At 42.6% G+C, this 20065-nt stretch overlaps 1 protein-coding gene across 1 annotated transcript in view; it reads left to right on the top strand.

Annotated features, from left to right (window-relative positions):
- The window catches only part of LOC146861449 (NXPE family member 4-like), a 352813-nt gene that overhangs the window by 283028 nt on the left and 49720 nt on the right, over positions 1 to 20065 (top strand). The window contains exon 5 of the mRNA XM_085645748.1: positions 7124 to 7342. Within this exon, the coding sequence (XP_085501874.1) occupies positions 7124 to 7342 (219 nt within the window). The remainder of the gene's footprint in view (positions 1 to 7123; positions 7343 to 20065) is intronic.

The raw sequence follows: 20065 nt of genomic DNA, 5'->3' as shown, positions 1-20065 counted from the left end.
TCAGGAGCCAGTGTAGTTTCCTTAGGTGGGGTGTGATGTGGGTCCTTTTGGGGAAGTCAAGTATAAGTCTTGCCACTACTTTTTGTATTGTCTTGAGTCTCTTTAAGAGGAGTGTAGTGATTCCTACGTAGAGTGTGTTCCCAAAGTTCATTCTGCTGGTGATGAAGGTATGGGTGACGGTCTTCCTGGTGTTGACTGAGAGCCACCTGAAGATCTTGTGGAGCATGCTGAGGGTTTGGAAGCAGGCTAACGAGACTGCATTTACTTATTTCTTCATGGGTAGTTTTCTATCCAGGATGATGTCAAGGTTGCAGGTGTGGTCTGTTCAGGTGGGGTGGCTGAGTTCTGTGGGCCACCAAGTATTGTTCCATGTTGAGGAGTTAGTTCCGAAGATTAGGACTTCCATCTTATCCGTGTTGAGATTGAGACCGTTGACCTTCATCCAGTCCACAATGTTCATCATGCATCTGTGAAAGTTGGCTTTGGTGGTGGTCTTCTGACAGTAAGAAGATGAGCTGAATGTTGTTGGTGTAGGAGATGATGTTGAGTCCGTGCGATCTGACGGTGTCATTCAGTGGGGTCATGTAGGTGTTAAAGAGGGTGGGGCAGAGGGACGATCCTTGGGGGACCCCACAGATGACCTTCTTAGGTGAACAATGGGGCTGGATCCTTTGGGTTCTGCCATTGAGGAACGAAGCCAACAAATTTGAGGGTGTAACCCTGGATCCTGATCTGGTGGTGTATGTTGATCATGGAGACAGTGCCAAATGTGGTGGATAGATCCAGTTGAATGAGGGCTGCTGTTATTCTACAGTCCAGGAGGGCTCTTATGTATTCAGTGGCAGCAATCAGGGCTATTTAGGTGCTGTGGTTAGGTCAAAATCCAGATTGGCAGGGGTCCATGAGGTTGGGGTTTTTTAGGTGCTAGGTAAGTTGCTGGTTGATCTCTTTCTCAAGGACCTTTGCTGGATAGGGGAGCAGCAAGATGGGCTGGTAGTTCTTTGGTTTGGCTGGGTCGGTGGAGGGTTTTTTCAGGAGGGGCCTCACTTCAGTCTGTTTCCAGTTCCCAGGGAAGGAGGCAGCCGTGATGAGAGTGTTCAGGACCTTGCTGAGCTCTTCGCCCATTGTCCTGCTTCTGAGGTTGAAGAAGTGCTTCATGATGGAGATGGTGTTTTGCGATGTGAGGAGTTCCCAGTGGGTGAGCAGGTATTCAGGGTTGGTGTTAGTGGACTGATTGATGCTCCCAGCGGCGGAGGGTTGGCATTCTTAGTTTTCGTAGATGGCTGAGATCTTGTCATTGAAGTAGTCAGCGAGGTTGTCGCACAGTTCCTGGGAGGGTGTGATGTCGTTCTTGGTGGCTGCGGGATTGTAAAACTCCTTTATGATGTTGAAGAGTTGTTTGCTGTGGTCTGTGCTGGCTTCAATATGATCTGCCAGGGTGTTCTTTTTTGGTTTCTTTCAGAAGGCAGTGGTGCTGGCTAAGAGCGGTCTTGAAGGTGGTGAAGTCTTCTGTTTTTTTGCTGCAGCGCTATTTTCTTTCTGGCTGCAGAAGTAGCTTTTTGTTATGTGCAGTTTCTCGCAGAACCAGCTTACTCTTTGATTGGTCTTTTAGCCTTGGCTGTCTTGGTGGGGGTGATGGCATTGGCGCATTCTGTGATCCAGATACAGGGGCACAAAACACTCCAGAGGCCTCCCTGCAACTGCCCAGCTGACCTGCTGCACCTGGCCACTGCCTCGACTTTCAATTGGACCTGCAATTGGCCCTGCATGGGTCTGCAACTGGACCTGCCTGAATCCTGCTGGCCTCTGCTGGAGTGAGTTCCTGCTCCCTAAGAGGTGCCTCTCAGGTCCTGGACCATTGGCTGGCATCAGTTAAGCTCCTCCTGTGAAATCCTAAAGTTTTGAACTCCGCGCGCCAGACTTTTAGAAGGTAACTTTATCAGCAGGACTAACTTGATCCTTGTATCCGACCCGCGCTTCATCGTGGTCGGCTTAAACTTGTGAATTTGTCCCAGTCTAGAGCAACCAGATACCCATAGTTAGCACTTTCTGCTTCTTGGTGCCATTTTTACTTAAAATTGCATTTCTTTGGTTCTACTGATTGTATTTTTGTAATATTCGTCACATTTAATTTATCAAATTTTACTCTTTTCTAAATTTTTGTGGGATATCTCTTGTGTTGTGTTTCCACTTCATTACTGTTTGTGCGCTGCATAAATACTTAAAACAGTGCCTTTAAGTTGAGCATGACTGCTTTTGTACCAAGTTACCAGAGGATTAAGCACAGGTTAATTTAGTGACTGTTTGTGGCTCACCCTGGAATAGATCATGGTTGTTGCTTGTCTAGTGTTTTTATGCCTCTCAAACAAAAAACAAATTTGTTACAGTGGACAAGAATGTTAGTTGGGGATTTCAGGTAGGGTCATATTTAGAATTTGATTAGACAGTAGTATGTACTTAGAAGTTGATGGTATTCTTGGAAATTGATTTTGGGAACTAGGGAGAAGAGCAGGTCTAGACTGTAGACCATGAGTGGCTTCTTACACCAACTGGTTGAAGTTAAAAGAATCAATGTTTTCAGTAATATTTCAGCTATAGATATCCGATAACACACTTTCAGGTCCACTACAGTGAGGGCTCAGTGAAAGATGGTAACTACAAGAAACAAAGGTCGTGATGCTGCTTGGGTAGTAATTAATTCCAGTAAACCAGAGTAACCTGCCTTCTCTACCCCGCATCTATATTTTTAAACAACATGCTGTAGCTAGGAAAACGTAATTGGAAAAATCATGTGCTGAAGCTTTGTTAAACACTCTCTCGCCGATGGAAAGGCCTTGGAAGCAGTTTTCAAAGTGAAGTCAAAAATGTTTAGGCACTTTAGAGCACAGACCACCCATTAATGAGGACACAATAATGGGCACTGGCACAGTCATAGGGAGTAAGGCAATTTTAGCCCAAAAGACTGTGGTGCTGGTCAGTGGACCAAGGAATATGGGACTATAAGGGCAAGATTAAAGGGAGTGTGACAAGATCAAATGAGGCAGGCAGATGCAGAAGAGAGGATTGGACATGTGTAATAGCTTTAAGCTTGATGACGTTCCTATTGAGGCTGAACATATTCTGGATCATTATATTTCCATCTTTCTAGATATTTATGGTGCTATAGTATATAGCTTAAGCCCACCATGAATCACTGTTTTTGAGGTGGAATAACAGCTTTGAATGAAAGTTGGCTCACATGCTGAAATGTCTCTGGTATAAAAAAATGAGGTCAGTTTTTATATCTGTTTTTACAGGATTGAAGTTGCTATTTGCAATCAAAGTCTCTGGATGGGTGATGAGCACATTAGTTCATTTTGTTTTCTTGCTCTAGCATGCTGACGTGGGACAGAGTATTTTATAACTCAATGATCCATTTTTGGTGAGATGAGCACTTACTGGATTGTGCAAGGCTTTGATGATGTTGAGAAATGTGATCATGAGGTTTTTGGTTGCACAATCTGCTTTTTGTGGACAGCGGGTGGCAGTCAAGAATGCTATATGTGAATCAATATAGCTTTGAGCCCGACGTAGCGGGCTCTACTGGTCATTAAAGGCCTTCTCCAGCGTTAAACGCCCAAGCCAAAGTTGAGGGCGTTTAACAAGGGAGCGGGCCTTTAATGGCCAGTAGAGCCCACTATGGAGGACTCTAAGGCTATTAGAACATTCCGTCCGTAGAGTGCCGAATGTTCTAATTTGTAAAACAAAGGCCCCTCGGGCTTCGTGAAGCATTTGTTCGGAGCAACAGCTGTGAACAAACATTGCAATGTTGATGCTCCAGACTTCTACCATCTATTAGAAGTTCGGAGCACTCCATTGTCTTCTATAAAGCGCTCAACATTCCAATGTTCCAATATAGAGTAAGGATAATGAGAAATTTACTATCAGCATCACGTGTTTTGTACGTCTGGTTACTTCAGAGCTAAGGTGGGTAATGTGACAAACACGGAGCCAATGGTAGGAGGGAAACTTGAGATCAGTCTCAACCTCTTGTAGTGATATAAGTGAGGAGGCAGGTAATGGTGCATGGTGTAATTACATCCTCGGGAAGCAGCATGTGTGACTATGGAGAAGGGAGTTCTGTTTGAGGTATTCAAAGGGCAAGATATGCTACCCCGTTATTGATAATGGGAGGGAACCTGGGTTAAGCAGAGTTTCAACAAGTAATGACTCCTTATCTTCCTCCAGTTGACTAGTATGGGTATAGAGTAAGACAATGTCGGTCAGCAGCTAACTTGGGTGTCCACATTCAAGATGATTTGCGTTTCCCATGACTCTGAGCAAGATTCTGCTTTAATGGAACAGTGCTTTATATGTGAAAGAATAAGTGCCAGTGTCCAAAACTCTACTCAAAAGCCCGGGGCCAGTGCAATTACATATCGGCATGTGGAATACCAAGGCTGGTAGTCTTAAAGCCACCTCATGCCTCTTTAATCCACTACCGGACACTCCCTGTCTCTTTAGCTCATTCTTGCAGGTTCTTGCTTTCTTCCTTTGCGACAGTTTTGCAGTCTCTCTTACTCAGTCTTTCCTATCTGTGTAACTTCCATCTCTTGCTCTTGGTAAATAAATGATGTGGACCTCCACTGCATCGTTACTGGAACCTGGAGACACCCACTGAGTCATTACTGGAAGATGGGGACCCCCGCCTAAGCATTTTAGATGATTTTAACCTAAAAAAATACACACTACACAAATATTCAGAAGCAAACATTTATCAAACACATACACAAATGAATACATATTTTTTTTAATTCACATGCAAATATTTAGAAAAACACAATTTTAATAGGAAGTTTAGAGCTTATCTAAATTCAATTGAGGCCACTCATCATGCATCCTGTACTCTTTTTGGTGCATTGCACCCACGAATCAACCTGAGGATCCTAACTTAATTTGTATCCTCCAATTTCAGATTCGTTCACATTTACAGAACTTTTTCAATTTTTCGATTGCATTTTGCTTCTTCATTTATATCCACTTTAAATGTTATTGTTATTTAATGGTATAAGCAGTGACAGACTCCCCTGAGTAGGCTTCATGGACTCCCAGGGGTTCCCGGACCACAGGTTAATAGCCACTGGTTTAGACTATTAGCAAGCATTCGTCTGATCACCTTTAGTGTGTCTGATGTAATGCTCAACGAGACCTAGGTTATGCCATGATGGGGTTTACTTGCTCACAGTGCCTCAGGATTCAATCTATACCTCACTAACCAGGCCAAACAGGGCTAAAACCGGTAGATGGTTGCTTGCGCTCTCTTCTGGAGGTGGCTTCGCCTGGCAGTTATGGATTGGCTGTTCCCATCCCTAGCATGGTCAGTACTGATTGGCATAAGGCACGTCTCAGTCTAAAGTGGAGGGTATGCTCAGTAGGCTGCTTGTGTTGGTTCCCACATGGTGGGAGGATACCCCTGGCTCCTGCCGCCAAGTCACTGGCATTTCCTTAACGGAACGGGTATGCCCCATCCTATCCAGGGAGTGAGCAAATAAGGGAGGGGTGTTCTGCTGTCCATGGTTCCGTGGAGCTCTGCTTTGTGCATCCCCCTGTCCCGAGTCTCAATCTGTGGAGGTATCTCGGTTCAGGTTAGACAGTCCATGCTTGGCCTGGTGCTGGCCAGCCTACCCCTCAGTCGTCCTCTGAATCACTATGTTTTGCTTAGCTCTGTCACCAGCATATGCATATTGTGGGCCTGCAGCACTTTCTTCAGTAGGCCCCTTCCATCTCTGCTGTGCTGTGGTGTGCCTCCACCTGGGCCATAGCGCGTAGCCCCTTGTGTTGTGACTCCTGGTCTTCCTTGCACACCTGTGAGGCCCTTCTCCACCTGTAGCATCAGTAGCCATCCAGCCACCCTGTACACGGCCTCCAACTTCTCCCTCTGCTGCTGCAGAAGTGAGCATCACCTCTGCCCTGTGGTGTTTAGTGCTCCAGGTAGCTATGCAGGTCCTCCGGCTTGCTGCCACACAGGATTCCGTCCGCCCTCCCTGTTAGGGTCGTTTGAAGTTGTCCCCATCTACCAGTGCTGGGGCAGGAGATCCTGGCAATGCTCGAGGGTGCAGCGGGACAGGCCCTCAGGGTCATTCCATGGGTGCCATCTTGTGCTCCTCAGGCATCGGCATCCGATCACCTGTTTGCCATTCCCACTTGGCCCTCTATTTTCATCAGCAGCCCCTTCATGTCTGCCGGATATCTGCTGCCAGTTATGCTGCCGGCATCTCCTCCAGTCCCCCCCTCCAGCCCCCTTCCCGGGCTTCAGGATAAATGGAAATCAGCAGGCGACGCTGCGCAATTACAAGTGTGTGGCCATCTTGTTGTGTGGCCAGCCACAACTCCCCTCTTTAGAAGGTCTCAAATTTGTATACATTTCAATGGATATTGGCAGAGGTTGTGGTGAAGTACAAATATGGACTGTTGAGTTGCCTGAAGTGAAATGTTCCAAATGCTGAATAATGCCACAAAAAATATAAACAAGTGAAATATAGGGTACATAGTGAACCTTTGAGGTCTTGCGAACGAGTTCAGAATATTGCATGAATATGTGCAAAGAAAATTGAGCAAGGGCAGTCACTGCCTTGACACCCAGAGCGATGTTAAAACCCGCAATAACCGCGGTTATCGCTGATAGCTAACGTCTGCAGAAATTCAGACTTAGCTATATGTGTAATGGGGGGTGGAATCTCAGGCTAAAACCACCATGGATTATTTACAAGTAATTCCCTATCGCTGCAGGAATATCGCTGGATTGCCAGCGATATTCCCGCATTTCGCCAGCTATAGCTTGATTTTTATCGCCTGGGTGATAAGCGTTGTTGATAACGCGCTACCCGGGCGATAAAATCCAGCGACAGCCGGCTATAAGTAAAATCGCGCAACTTGCGCATAGCGATATTTAGCGCCCGCTGTTGGTAATATGCCCCATGGTGTACCAAGTTGTCTGGTGTCGGTCAGGCGGACACCTGAGTGGAAAACATCCCAGTTGTTTCTAGCTGCCCACATACAGTTCCATATATTGCAAAGTGAAAAATGAGTTATGAATATAAATAACCATGTAACACTGTTTCTATTTTTGTTTTCTGTTCCCAAGGAAATATCAGTGAACCGACTGGAAAATGCAAGACAGGAATGGCGTCTCCTTACCCTAGCGGATATTTCTTACAAAACATATGGCATCCCGTTTTCTGCAATATGGTGTCCTACAAAACTGGTGAAGATTATCTGAACTGCTTGCAAAAAAAGCGTCTTTATCTGATCGGAGACTCCACCTTACGTCAGTACATAATGTACTTTACAGAGCATAACAAAAGTATGTTTTTCTTCAATTACATTCTGAATTTCTCATTATGCACAATTCTTAGCACCAGCCTATGCAGGAAGCTTTGTGCCATGGAATAAATCCTACTAAAATTTAAGTTACTGCCTATAACCATATATACGCCTTATTAAGTTTATTATATATTAAATTATTTATCATGCCTCACTTTTCAGATTAAGCAGTATCAGTAATTAAATGTGCATATTTAATTGTATTTAAAATATTGGACCCAATACTTTACAGGACTAGTGTGTAAACATCTCGGAGTCAACAAAAACGAGGCAAATAATATGTAAGTTTTTAAGACTCTCTCACTTTTACGTATAAAAGACGACAGCAAATCCAGGCCGCAACGTAGTGGTTGCTTTGTGCTTGAAAAGTGACTCAAACAATTGAATATAAAAATAAACTCCCATAGGAAACGCAAATATAGTCTTAACTGGGGCACAAGTCCTAAAAATAAAAGTGGGGGACTAACCAAATTAGGCAGTATGCAAGTGACATTATGGCACGTGATGTCGTAGCAGGAGATGATGGCATCACAGGAAGTGACATGATAACTCATGACCTCACTGTAAGTTACATCACAGAAAAGGACGTCAGATCCTAACACTTCACACATGTTTCTCAGGTCTGTCATGAGAACGTTTGAGTGCATTATAAGATTTAACAAATTAGATTTTGAGTCTGGGTACTGCCCAAAAAAGTGACAGTCTTGACTCAAAATGTGAGCCTCAATTTATATATCTACTTTTTAGGTCTCGCCTAGGCAGCGCTTGCGCTGACTCGTTGAGACATGCAGTATACACTATAGCGTGGAAGCTTCGCGGAAGCTCCGCCCACTTTCCGACTATCATTTCCAGTGGCTTGTGTCTTAAATCCTGCCTTAATTGGTTGTAGGCTTGTTAGTCCCTCCTTATGATGGACATTTCTTCATTTGTGTCCTTCCCCGGCTACTGGCCCCTTTACTGCACAGGTTACTTTCTTACCGTGCTTCCCCCTCCCATGCCTTCTCGCGCCCCTCCCCCTATTGCATTGCCAATGCTTGTTTTATTTGTCTCTCCCCACCCCCTTGTGACATCTCTGTTTATTTATTTATGATTATTACAGCCCATGCCGAGACTTGAACCATGTTCTCCATTTCCAGTCGGCAGCGTTATATGTTGAGCCACCTCCTCCCTTCGATTCTGTCCACCGTTTGTTTCTGTTGGTTTCAGATGCTACATTTGACAGTGTTTGTTTTAATTTTATCTGCCTCGCCCCTCCACGTGTGTTGTGTTTTTTTATTTGTCTCTCCCCACCCCCCTCCAAAATAGCTGTTTATTTATTTATGATTAGGTGATACAGACCACGCTGAGGCTCGAAACCTGCTCTCCAGCTCCAAAGGCGGCAGCTTTATATGTTAAGCCACCTCCTCGCTTCAAGACAAGCCTGTTAAAGGGGTCTATCTTTGCGTCCCTCACTGAGTCACCCTCCCACCATGCACCCACCCTTAACCCCTTCCTCCCTCTCGCTTTCCCTGTGCTCTGCACTGATTTTGGAACAGGGAAATTCCTTCCTGCTTGGATTTAACTTTAAAGGCGGCGCTGCTCCTGCAAGCACATAAACGCTCCCGTAGCTCTTAGTTTGAAATATTGCGGTCGCGACTTTCTTGTGTTCTACATGCCATGGCTCACCAATCTCCCTTTTTTTAAAACTCTTAACTTTATTAAAAAGGCTTAAAATAGCCAAACTGTCGCTACAGTAGTGGTCTCCTATTGGAAAAAATGCTTTCTTGTCATGGGCTCCAACATGTAGCACAGCGCTGAGTTATTAGCCGTGTTTCCTGTAATTTAGCATGGAAACATGACCCAAACAAATATGGCAGCAAGCGGCATTGTGATGTAGGAAAAACAAGCCACGTCTCAGCTAACACCACTGAATTGTGATGCTCGCACACGGATGACCTCCTTTCAGTTAGGCAAGCGCAAGCAAGTAACGGGTACATCATGCGGCAATACAACTGCGCATTACTCTTTTAATAATCTGCTCAGGTTATCCCACACAAACCGCAATCTCTAATGAGGCAGCTTATACTTGCAGAAGACGCTCAGTCCCTGCCACAATTCCCTCGAACAGCTTCAGGCGACCTCTTTGATAATGGCCGCCCTGTTTCACATGTTTAACCTCACTGGGTAATTTTAAGGTGTTCTTCCAGCCGTATCACAAAGTTGTAGTGGACCTCTGAATCTCCTTTTGACCCCGTCCAATCGTCGCCAAATTGTTGTATGCAAAAGTAGTCGAATACATATATTCTTGTAAAAATCCTTTATTCATAAGTTCATCATAACCTGGCCCACCTACAATTAATGGTAAGCATGACAAGCCTCAAGGAGTCTTCCTTGCAATGCCACCCTACATTTTTAGGCGTCATATAAATACTCTAACAACATTCTATTTATTATGTGAGGTACCAAATGGTTTCTGATAGAGCAGTACCCTCGTGGCATGTGTTAATGTAAGCGTATGAGTAACGGTAAGTGTGTAACATGATTTACTACACAAAGATTGTGTGAGTGATTGGATGAATAAATGTATAAAGGTTGTGTTGCTTAACGCTATGTGTGTGAACTATATACAACAGCGCAGTGCACATTTCACAAGTATCGCACTTTATCTTTAACTTGTAGCTCAGAAGATGCATCTCCCCGTGGGGTGCCCTCCCTTCCACCACCAAATACAGCCTGCCTATTCTACACTCCTCCCACACCTGCTGCCGGGTTAGGGAGACTGTGCCTAAAAAATATGCAATACGCCTGCACACAGAAAGCATTATTTGTCTCTGTTTCTGCAGAAGAATTACCATTTATGGCGGTAACGTCAGAGTTCTTTTTTGGACTCTGGCACTAAGAAAAGAAAGAAAAAAGCAGCACATTAGACGCAAAATAAAAAGCGGTATCGATTAGGACGATGTATGCCTCCTCTGCTTTATTCCCTAAATGCATGGATATCGGGGTTACGCCACGGAAACTAAGAACACACTGTGATGAACAGAGGAGCCTTTAGACAATTAGTGTAAGCAGAGCTCGCAGATGTTGCTCTTTGTTACTGTCATATTAATGCGCATTTGCATAAGTGTCTTTATTTCCTAATTATGTCATAATAGAAACATGACAAACGGTAAAAATTTCCCAGGTACAAATGTTCAAATTTTTCAGAGGCAATTAAAAGCCAGAGCTCTACATAAGTGCAACTTTTAATGCCTCTGATACAGATTGCCTAAAAGAGGCAAAAAAACATCAAAGCTTTCAGCAAATTAAGTTTTTCCCATTGAAACTCAAACACTGGAAAATGTTGCATAACATGTGGAGTGTTAAGAGAATAGCATTTCCCTTAACTAATTTATGGGCATGATGGGGCGGGTAGTACAAAATTTTGTATACCTCCCCCATTCTGCATGAAAATACTAATTGAATATTCTATTAATTATAAAATTATTAAATGAGTTTGCATGTATATTAAACCAACAATACTAATAACCAAATTACACGTGGGATTGCATATTGCATGGCTAAATAACCTGTATGACTAAAATCTGTACTCATACTAACAGTAGTATATGTAATAAATAGAATATTGCATGATATATGTTGCTTTTGTAATGTCTAGTAATGTTGCCCAGGAGGAGGACCAAAAGGGTGAATATAATTGCTTTAAATGTCGCTATATGCTAGATAAATACAAGCATATAGAGGGATTAGTAAGGGGTTAGCATTAGATTTAATATTTCTATGCATTAATCACTCTTTTGTGTTCGCTTAAGTTGGTGTATGGGCCTAAAACCCAAAATGGCCGCTGAAGCTACACAACGAAGTGGCCACTGTCCCATGAGGTGCGGAGTGAAGTGTGCAGAAGCGACAAAGTCTTCCAGACCCCGTTGTGAACTGTGATCTCCATGTACCAAAGCAAGGACGCTGTGGGAAGACGGCCAAGACTGAAAACAATTGATTTTACAGTAAAACCGGATTGAACTGACTTTTCACTGACTTGATGACCTCACCCCTCGAACTGTACTAAGGTCCCAAACTTTAGCATCGGACGATCGCAACCAGCCAAACATAACCATGCTGAAATTACAAAATGTATCTTCTTGATTTTATTTTATTATAAAAGTACATGGTAGAATAGAGAGGGTTAACAATCGCACTCTCGACCGTTCCCTACATTGACTTCATTGACGACGCTACTCGTGACGCGACTTAGGCGACTGACTGCGTTTCCTGAATCCCAGAAGGTCTGGATGCTGCGCGATTACTCTATGACTGCAAATTTTCCTTAGATCTACGGGCAATGATAGATGCTTGCACGTCTCTAGTCCTGGCCAATCTTTGAGACTGTAGCGTGCTGAGCAAAGAACTTTGAACTTTGATTAGCTTTCGGACAACTGACTACAAATACAAGCCAATGAATTAGAGGACTCCGAATAGCCAGATTAGGTAAATATGATGTTCTGCGATATATTTGAAATCTGATATAAACTTTCCAATTGCGAACTTTACTCATCAAGAAATTTAGATAAACAGATATTGATTAACAAGAAATGAGTTTGTGGTTTATTGAGAAAAGTAAGATCTAAATCTTGAATGTGTTTTAGCTGGTTCTAAATCACCATCAACCAATCCAACTAAATGATCCATTGATCATTGTGGGAGGAGTACCTTGATGTTTAGGATTGAGATCTGTAGGTGGAAGGAGTATTGATGTACATTATTGTAAAATAACCTTTATTTCTCTATAGGTTATAAGGTGTTCCCCTCACATGTCGAGTGCTTGAAGCGCTCATCCCTCCTGTTGCGTGCAGACTGGAGAATGGTTAGAGTGAGTGTTGGTGTTATGGGCCCCACCAATGACTGCGTGTGTGAATGAGTTAGTGTGACGTCGGGTCTGACACAAGGAGGATACCGGTACGGGTTTGCTTTCCCCGTTACCAGGGTTTTTGCGCTCCATCAGTTTTTTTGGTAGCAGAGTTATGGTTTTTATTGTTTTGGTTTGGTGATTATTGCTTGTAAATAGCTTATTGATTGTGGGAAAGTATTGGTTTATGTATTAACACTCTATGTTGAGTCGCGTCGAGTTCTCTGTTGTTTGACGGCTTCTGGGATGTAGGAAGTCGGAAGTTTGTAACGGATCCATAGTAGAGCAGAGGTAAGCGCTGCTCCCGGGAAAGACAGAATTGTTGTTGCCCTGTAGGTACACGGGGAAAAACGTGTGACGATTGGGGTTGCACGACGCATTATCTGGGTTCGATTTGGTAACATCGTCGTGTGTTGCCATTAGGGACATTTTCTGTATGAAGAGGAGTGTATGGTAGCGAAGGTCACCTGTGAAATTTTGGTCTTAGGTACCAGGAGTCCAAAAGGTACTCTGATTACGCTTATCACTGGAAAGGTAATCGGTGTTCCCTAAGCTTGCTAGAAGGATAAGGTAGAGGGAAGTGCTACTTTATTAACGTGTGTAATAATTCTGTAGTAGGGCAGATTGTTCGCTGCTCTCGGGAAAAACAGAATTCTGTGTGAATGAACTACATTTTCTGTGTGACAAGTGCGTGAATGAAAAGGCATTCAGGTTAATTGTGAAACTCTGGTTTTATTTCTCAGGAGCATTACGTCTGCAACTAGGTGCCTTAATTCTGGAGAAACGGTTAGCTGATGCTTGTTGGAAGGGTGAAGTAGAGGGATGTGCTACTTTATCAACGGAAGTAACGATTCCGTAGTATGGCAGAGGTAAGCGCTGCTCTCGGGAAAGACAGAATTCTTGTGAGAAAGGTCGTTTACTGTTCTTTAGTTACCAAAACAGATAATGGTGGCGTTTTTATGCTGTTACTAACAGATTTTGAGTGAAAAGCAACGTAAGAAAAGTTTACCGATAAAAATTTTGTAAAGGAGGGGTCGGCAGGAGCATGAGCAGGAACTGCGACAGCAAGAAAAGCTGATGTCAGAAAGACGGCGCTGGGATTGGTTAATCAGTAAGCAACATAGATGCTCCTGATTGGTGCGTTAGTGTACGCCACGCTAGGAGTGTAGAATTACAGGGTGATGTAGACGCTCCGGATTGGTGCGTTAGTGTGAGCCGCGGTACGATTGGTTGTAACAACAGAATAGTCGTAGAAAAAAACTAGCAATACACGGAAGACAAAATGATGTATTACGGATCCACCAGAAAAAGAGAAAAAGTCCTGATTTGGAAAAATCAAGAGTTTATTTAAAAGGGACAAACCGATTAAGACTAGAGAGGGACAGTTTGCTTCCTCCACCGAAATCGCCCGCATCCTTTATGGTTGCGAAATATGGATATCATACTTGTATTTGGTTGGACAATTGGGTAAAGTATACAAAAGATCATGGAGTTTTGCCATTTCCAGAGCATGGTTCATTTAATTTAGCAGATTTGAGAAATCTGAGAGAGAGAATGATGAATCCAGAACCGAGACCTAGACCAACACAATTTGAAGCATTGACAGAATGGGAAGATGAGATGCATGACAGAGAAAGACAGAGGAGTGGCAAAAGTATAGGTACATGTTTGGTAGATCACATGGACAAGAAAATCATGATGACAGAATGAGGAGATGGCGAAGTGCAAATATGACTGATGGTTTGTTTCCTGTGAGACATGTTGAAGACGTTAGTGGTAGAAAATGTACGGAAAAGAGACATAATATAGAATCAGGAGGGTATGGAGTGAATGAATCAGAGGATGATGTTCTTGATGACATGTTTTATAAAAATCCACCCCCGTATCAACCAGATTCTGACATGTTGACACCAAGTGCCCCAATGAGAGAGACTTTGCGAAGCATTAAGACTGAACCAGTACCCCAAGAGTTAGGGACAAATAATTATTTTAGAGAAGTAGATAGAAAACGGGATAGTAAGGTAAGTAGTGAAAGTTCAGCAGAATTTGCAAAAAACACTTTAGAGTTAACTGAAAAAATTAGGGAAATGATTAAAAACTTAGAAGCTGTGACTGTTCCCAGTAATGCCTATTTTTGATAAACAAAAGGATAATAAACATTGTTTAACGGTCCCTTATAACAGTAATAAAAGGACAGAAAGGCCAAGGATAAATTCAGAAGAGAACCCATGGAAACAAACAATAAGTACATTAGAACAGAGTACACCTAAAAATTTGACAACAAATCCAGGTTTAGTTGAGAGACTGATAACGACTACAGATTCCATATCAGGAACCCCAAGAGACTCAGAACGAGGTAATGAGGAGAAACCAGTAGGTCCTACTTCAGAAGAATTAAGTGAATGGTTAAGGAGCTTACAGAGAATCTCAATCTATAGATGTGGCCAAACTAAGGATGGTTTTGGAAGAATTAATAGTAGGGACTATCCCCACAGAAAAATTAAAAACCTATCAGGATGAAGAGTTACTCTTTTTGCGCAAAAGTATAACTTGGAGAGCAAAAAGTCTACACGAGAGACTAGAGGAAATAGCAAATGAAATGGGTATAGACATGGAAAAGGTAAAAGCTTTGCAAAAACCATATAGAGTAGATTTTACTGAGAAAGATATTGAACATCTGAACACCACAGGATGAATAATTCAGATTAAAGACATAATCATTTTGTTAAGAAAATGGAGAAATAGGTGGTTTAGAAAACGAGATGATGCATCAGAGAAAACGTTTGCCGCTTTCCTCGTAAGAGAAAAGGAAAAGATAGTGACAGAATGCCCCATGAGGGAAATTCCAGGAGGAAGATATGTACATGTTCCTTGGACTAGGCAAGATATTTTGTCATTTACAAATGATTTCCCTCGACTACGCGAAAAGAGTTGAGTGGTATAGACAAGTGGACAGATTTGTAAAATTGTCAAAAGTTTTGTGGATTGATTTGAATAGCCTATTTGACATAATAGTGCCAGCAGATTTATGGGCAGAGTGCAAAATTGTAAAAGACTGGCCTACAAAAGAATACCCTAGAGATCCAAAGACAGGTGCCCCTGATCCGGAGGTGATGAAAAAATATGAACAAGTAATCACATTTTTGGAAAACAAAGTGCCTCCCAAAGAGACTGATTGGGTAAAAATTGACCGAACTCATCAAGAAACTAAGGAGTCAGTGCATGCATACTACGATAGGTTAATCGTTGCCTTTAAGCAGTTTAGTGGTGACGAGAATTTGAGTGAAAAAGATTTGAGTCATTTTGTATATAGATTTGTATATGGCCTAAGTCCAGAAATTAGCGAAATGATTAAGCAGCATACTGTGGATTGGCAAAACAAGTAAGACATGCAAAATATTTTAGTGATTAAATTGAAGCCAAACAGCTTAAATTAAAAGAAAAAGCAATGTGGGCACAAGTAAAAGTTGCAGAAAGACAGGAAGCACAATTGATTGAACAAGCAAATAATGCAGGACCAAAACCTAAATTTAATACTGGAAAAGGAAAGGGACAATTCAATATTGAAATGGCCATGTCATAATTGCGGAAGAATAGGGCACTGGAAATCCGAGTGTAAATTTCCCCCAAATACTAATGGTGATAATGCATCATTGAATCCGCAGGTGCAGAAAGAGGTGAGTGGTCAACCGCAGCGACAGCAGCAGGTTGTTACCCAACAGAATCAGGTGCCAAAACCGCCTATTCCGCAGAGCGTAAATTCACAGAAATACCGTAATGAGACAGGATTCTACAACGAAGAACAGGTAACTAAGCTGCAGCGTGCAAGTGCTGTTTCGCAGTATTGGCTACAACGTGATGAGAGTGAATCAGAAGAAGGTTTTTGACGGTGCAGAAGGAAGGAAGAAGAGTGTGTACTTGGCGAAACTCTAGAAGTAGACCAGACAGGCCCTTTTGTGGATGGAAAGGTAAATGACGAAAATATTACTTTCCTGGTAGATACTGGTGCTACTCGATCAACTGTTAGGTCAGCTGATGTTAAAAATCTTCCTCTTTCGGATGAAACAATCCAAGTGGTTGGAGTACCCAACAGAAAAATCAAAACGTATCTCACAGAACCAGTAAAAGTCAATATAGGGAAATTTTCCGACATGCACCGCTTATTTGTGTGCGATTCAAGTCCTGTAAACCTATTAGGAAGAGACCTGTTGTGCAAAATGAACTGCACCATATTTTGAACCCCTGATGGTATAGCATTTGAGACCCCAGATGAAGACGTACTGTATAAAATGACTAGGCTAATATGGAAACTGAGATTACTGAAGCCTATGCTGTATTCAACCCTGACAAATTACCAAAAGAAATGCAACAGACAGTAAAGTCAGAGGTTTGGGATTTTACAGGAGAAGATGTAGGATTGATGAGAAATGTGGATCCCGTAAATGTAACAGTGAAGGAAGGAATACGCTACCCATATGTTCCTCAATATAAATTGACACCCAAGATAATTGAAGAAGTTACCCCAATTATTGAGAAAATGATTAAACAGGGAATTTTGAGAGAAATAATGAGTAGTCCATGTAATTCACCAATTATGGGACTGAAAAAGCCTAATGGAAAGTTCAGGATAGTGCAGGATTTGAGAAAGATAAACAAAATTGTTGTGTCGTGCTGTCCTATTGTACCAAATCCATCTGTGATTTTGTATCAGATTCCTCATGATGCATAATGGTACACAGTAATTTACTTATGTCATGCTTTCTTTTCTATTCCGTTGCACCATGATAGCCAGCCAAATTTTGCGTTCCGTTTTGGCGAACGTATTTTGGCTTGGTGCTGAATCCCACAGGGGTATACAGAAAGCCACTCGATATTTAACCAGATATTGAAAAAGTCTTTGGAAGATTTAGAAATGCCCGAGAATTCAGTGCTAGTTCAATATATCGACGACCTGCTTGTGGCGTCGAAAACGAGAGAAGCCTGTGTAATGGACACCATAGCATTGCTAAATCATTTGGCAGATGGAGGACTTAGGATATCCCCATCGAAATTGCAATTTTGAAAGAAGTACAATATTTACGTCATAAAATTGAGAAAGGACTAGGAAAGATAACTACAGACAGGATCAAGATAATAAAAGGAATGAGAGCTCCAATGACACAAAGAGAAGAGAGAATGTTTCTTGGAATGGTTGGATATTGTCGTCAGTGGATAAGTAACTTTTCCCTGATCGCAAAACCTTTGGTACGCCTGACGAGAAGTGATGTGAGAGACCCCATTGGCTTAAGTAGTGAAGAACTAGCAGCTTTTAAGAAATTGAGAGACAGTCTGTGTGAAGCGCCAGCATTAGGAATGCCTGACAATGAAAAGGAGTTCGAGCTATACTGTAGTGAGAGGAATGGATGTGCCCTTTCTGTATTAATACAGAAAAATGGAAAATTGAGAAGACAAATTGCATATTTTTCAGCAATGCTAGACCCTGTAGCTGTAGCGCTGCCAGGTTGTTTGAAAGCAGTAGCTGCTACTTGTAAGAGTCTGGAACAGAGTGAGGGAATTGTGATGGGATATCCTGTGCGAGTGTTCGTACCTCATGATATGGCAATCCTTTTAACAAAGAGTCGCACTCAATTCATGACACATAGTCGGATGACTAAGTATGAAAAGGTCATATTAGGTGCAACGAATGTGAGCCTTGTGAGATGCCTGAATGTGAATCCTTCAACACTATTGCCTGATGCTGAGAATGTTGAAGTCAGGGACGAAGTGGATCGTGATTATTTGGATGTATTGGATTTCTGTACCAAACCACGTCCTGATATAAAAGATGTACCTTTGTCTGAGAGTGACTTTGTGATGTTTGTAGATGGGTCATGCTTGAGAACAGAGGAAGGAAATCTAAGTGCAGCGTATGCAGTATGTACGGTTGCAGCAGTAATGAAAGCATCTTACCTGAAGGGAGTGAAATCAGCCCAGGTTGCGGAACTTAGAGCCTTAACTAGAGCATGCAAGATCGGAAAGAAAGTGAGAGTGACTGTGATGACTGATAGTCAGTATGGTTTTGGTGTTGAGCATGATTTCGGCCAGATATGGCTGAAGAGACGATTTCTGACTTCAAGTGGAACAAAGATAAGGAATGCTGAAGTGGTTGGGAAATTGCTTGAAGCGATACAGAGGCCTAAACAATTGGCCGTTCTGAAGTGTGCTGCTGATGTGCAAACCGCCGATTATATCGCGGTTGGAAACAGGTATGCCAAAGATATGGCCCAATATTGTGCTCAAAATCAGAACTTGATCAATAGGGCTAAAGAAAGAGAGATGAATTCTTGCCCCTACTGTTTACTAACATTATGGGTACTTGGGAGGAAGTGAGGCAATTGCAGGAAGAAGCAGGAGATGAGGAGATGAGACAGTGGGTAAAAGCGGGATGTGCACCAAGAGAAACAGATCACGTGTGGGTTTATCAAGATGGAACACCAGTCATGCCTGATAGCAGGGTGTCTGCCATGGCATGGATGTATCATGGACAGGGACACATAGGGAGGGACGCGGTGATTCGGTCCTTCAAACAAACGTGGTACAATGCTAAATTTAGACTTGTAGCTGACAGTCTTTGTCAAAGATGCTTCATATGTCAGCAGTTCAATCCGGAAAGGAAAACAGTGGTAAGTCTAGGAACGATAGGTCGAGAAGGAGGGCCTTTCACCAGAATGCAGCTTGATTTCATTGAGATGCCGCCCTGTAATAGGTTGAGGTATGTTCTAGTAATTGTCGGCTTATTTTCCAGGTGGGTAGAAGCATATCCCACAAGAAGGAGTGATGGAATTACAGTAGCAAAACTGCTTTTGAGGGAATTTATCCCTAGATTCGGGTTCCCAGTTACAATTGAATCAGATAGAGGAAAGCATTTCCATAATGAGATCATGAAGTGGATTTGTGAAGCATTGAATGTACAACAGAAACTACATTGTGCCTATCGCCCAGAGACTTCTGGTGTGGTGGAACAAATGAATGGCACCATTAAAAACCAATTGGGAAAAATGTGTTTAGCCACAGGTTTGAAATGACCTGATGTCTTGCCTCTGGTACTCATGACTATTAGGTCAATTCCAGATAGGAAAACAGGTTTGAGCCCTCATGAAATTATCATGGGAAGAGCAATGCACCATGTAGTCATACCAGTCAACAAGCTGTTGCCTATATCTGATGACTTGGTGTTGGATTACTGTAAGGGGCTGGCTGACACAGTTCATTCTGTGTTTCATCAGGTTGGAGCGGATGCCACCACCCTTGAAAAGAAGCAAGCTCATGATCTGAGCTCAGGAGACTGGGTGAGAATTAAAGTACACAGAAGCAGGAACTGTCTGGTCCCACGTTGGGGAAAACCACAACAAGTGATTTTGACTACAACAACAGCTGTGAAGTGTGCTGGGATCAAGAACTGGATTCATGCTAGTCACACACTGAGAATCCCAAATCCAGTGGATAACAAAGAAGGAGAATATTTTGAGGAGTCAGAGACTAGTTCTGAATCGCATGCTGAAGAAACAAGAACAAGAGAAAATCCTGAAAGGGGGGAGTCAGAACCAAATTTGATTGTTGCCCCAGAAAATATTCCCTTGAGAAGAAAATTACAGATTTCTGATACCAGCTCAGACTCAGAGACTGAACAAGCACAGGTACATTGTAGAAAAGAGAAAAGCAGTGAAGAGACAATCAAAGAAATTGTTGATAAGGAAGTTCCTGATGGAAAGCTGAGAGAAATTCTACCTGAAATAACAAAAGTAGATGAACAGGTGCCAGATACAGAAAGTGAGGGAAAGA

This window comes from Triturus cristatus, chromosome 3_1, assembly GCF_964204655.1.
Source record: "Triturus cristatus chromosome 3_1, aTriCri1.1, whole genome shotgun sequence".
NCBI classification, from domain to species: Eukaryota; Metazoa; Chordata; class Amphibia; order Caudata; family Salamandridae; genus Triturus; species Triturus cristatus.
This window is presented reverse-complemented; position numbering and strand designations above follow the sequence as displayed.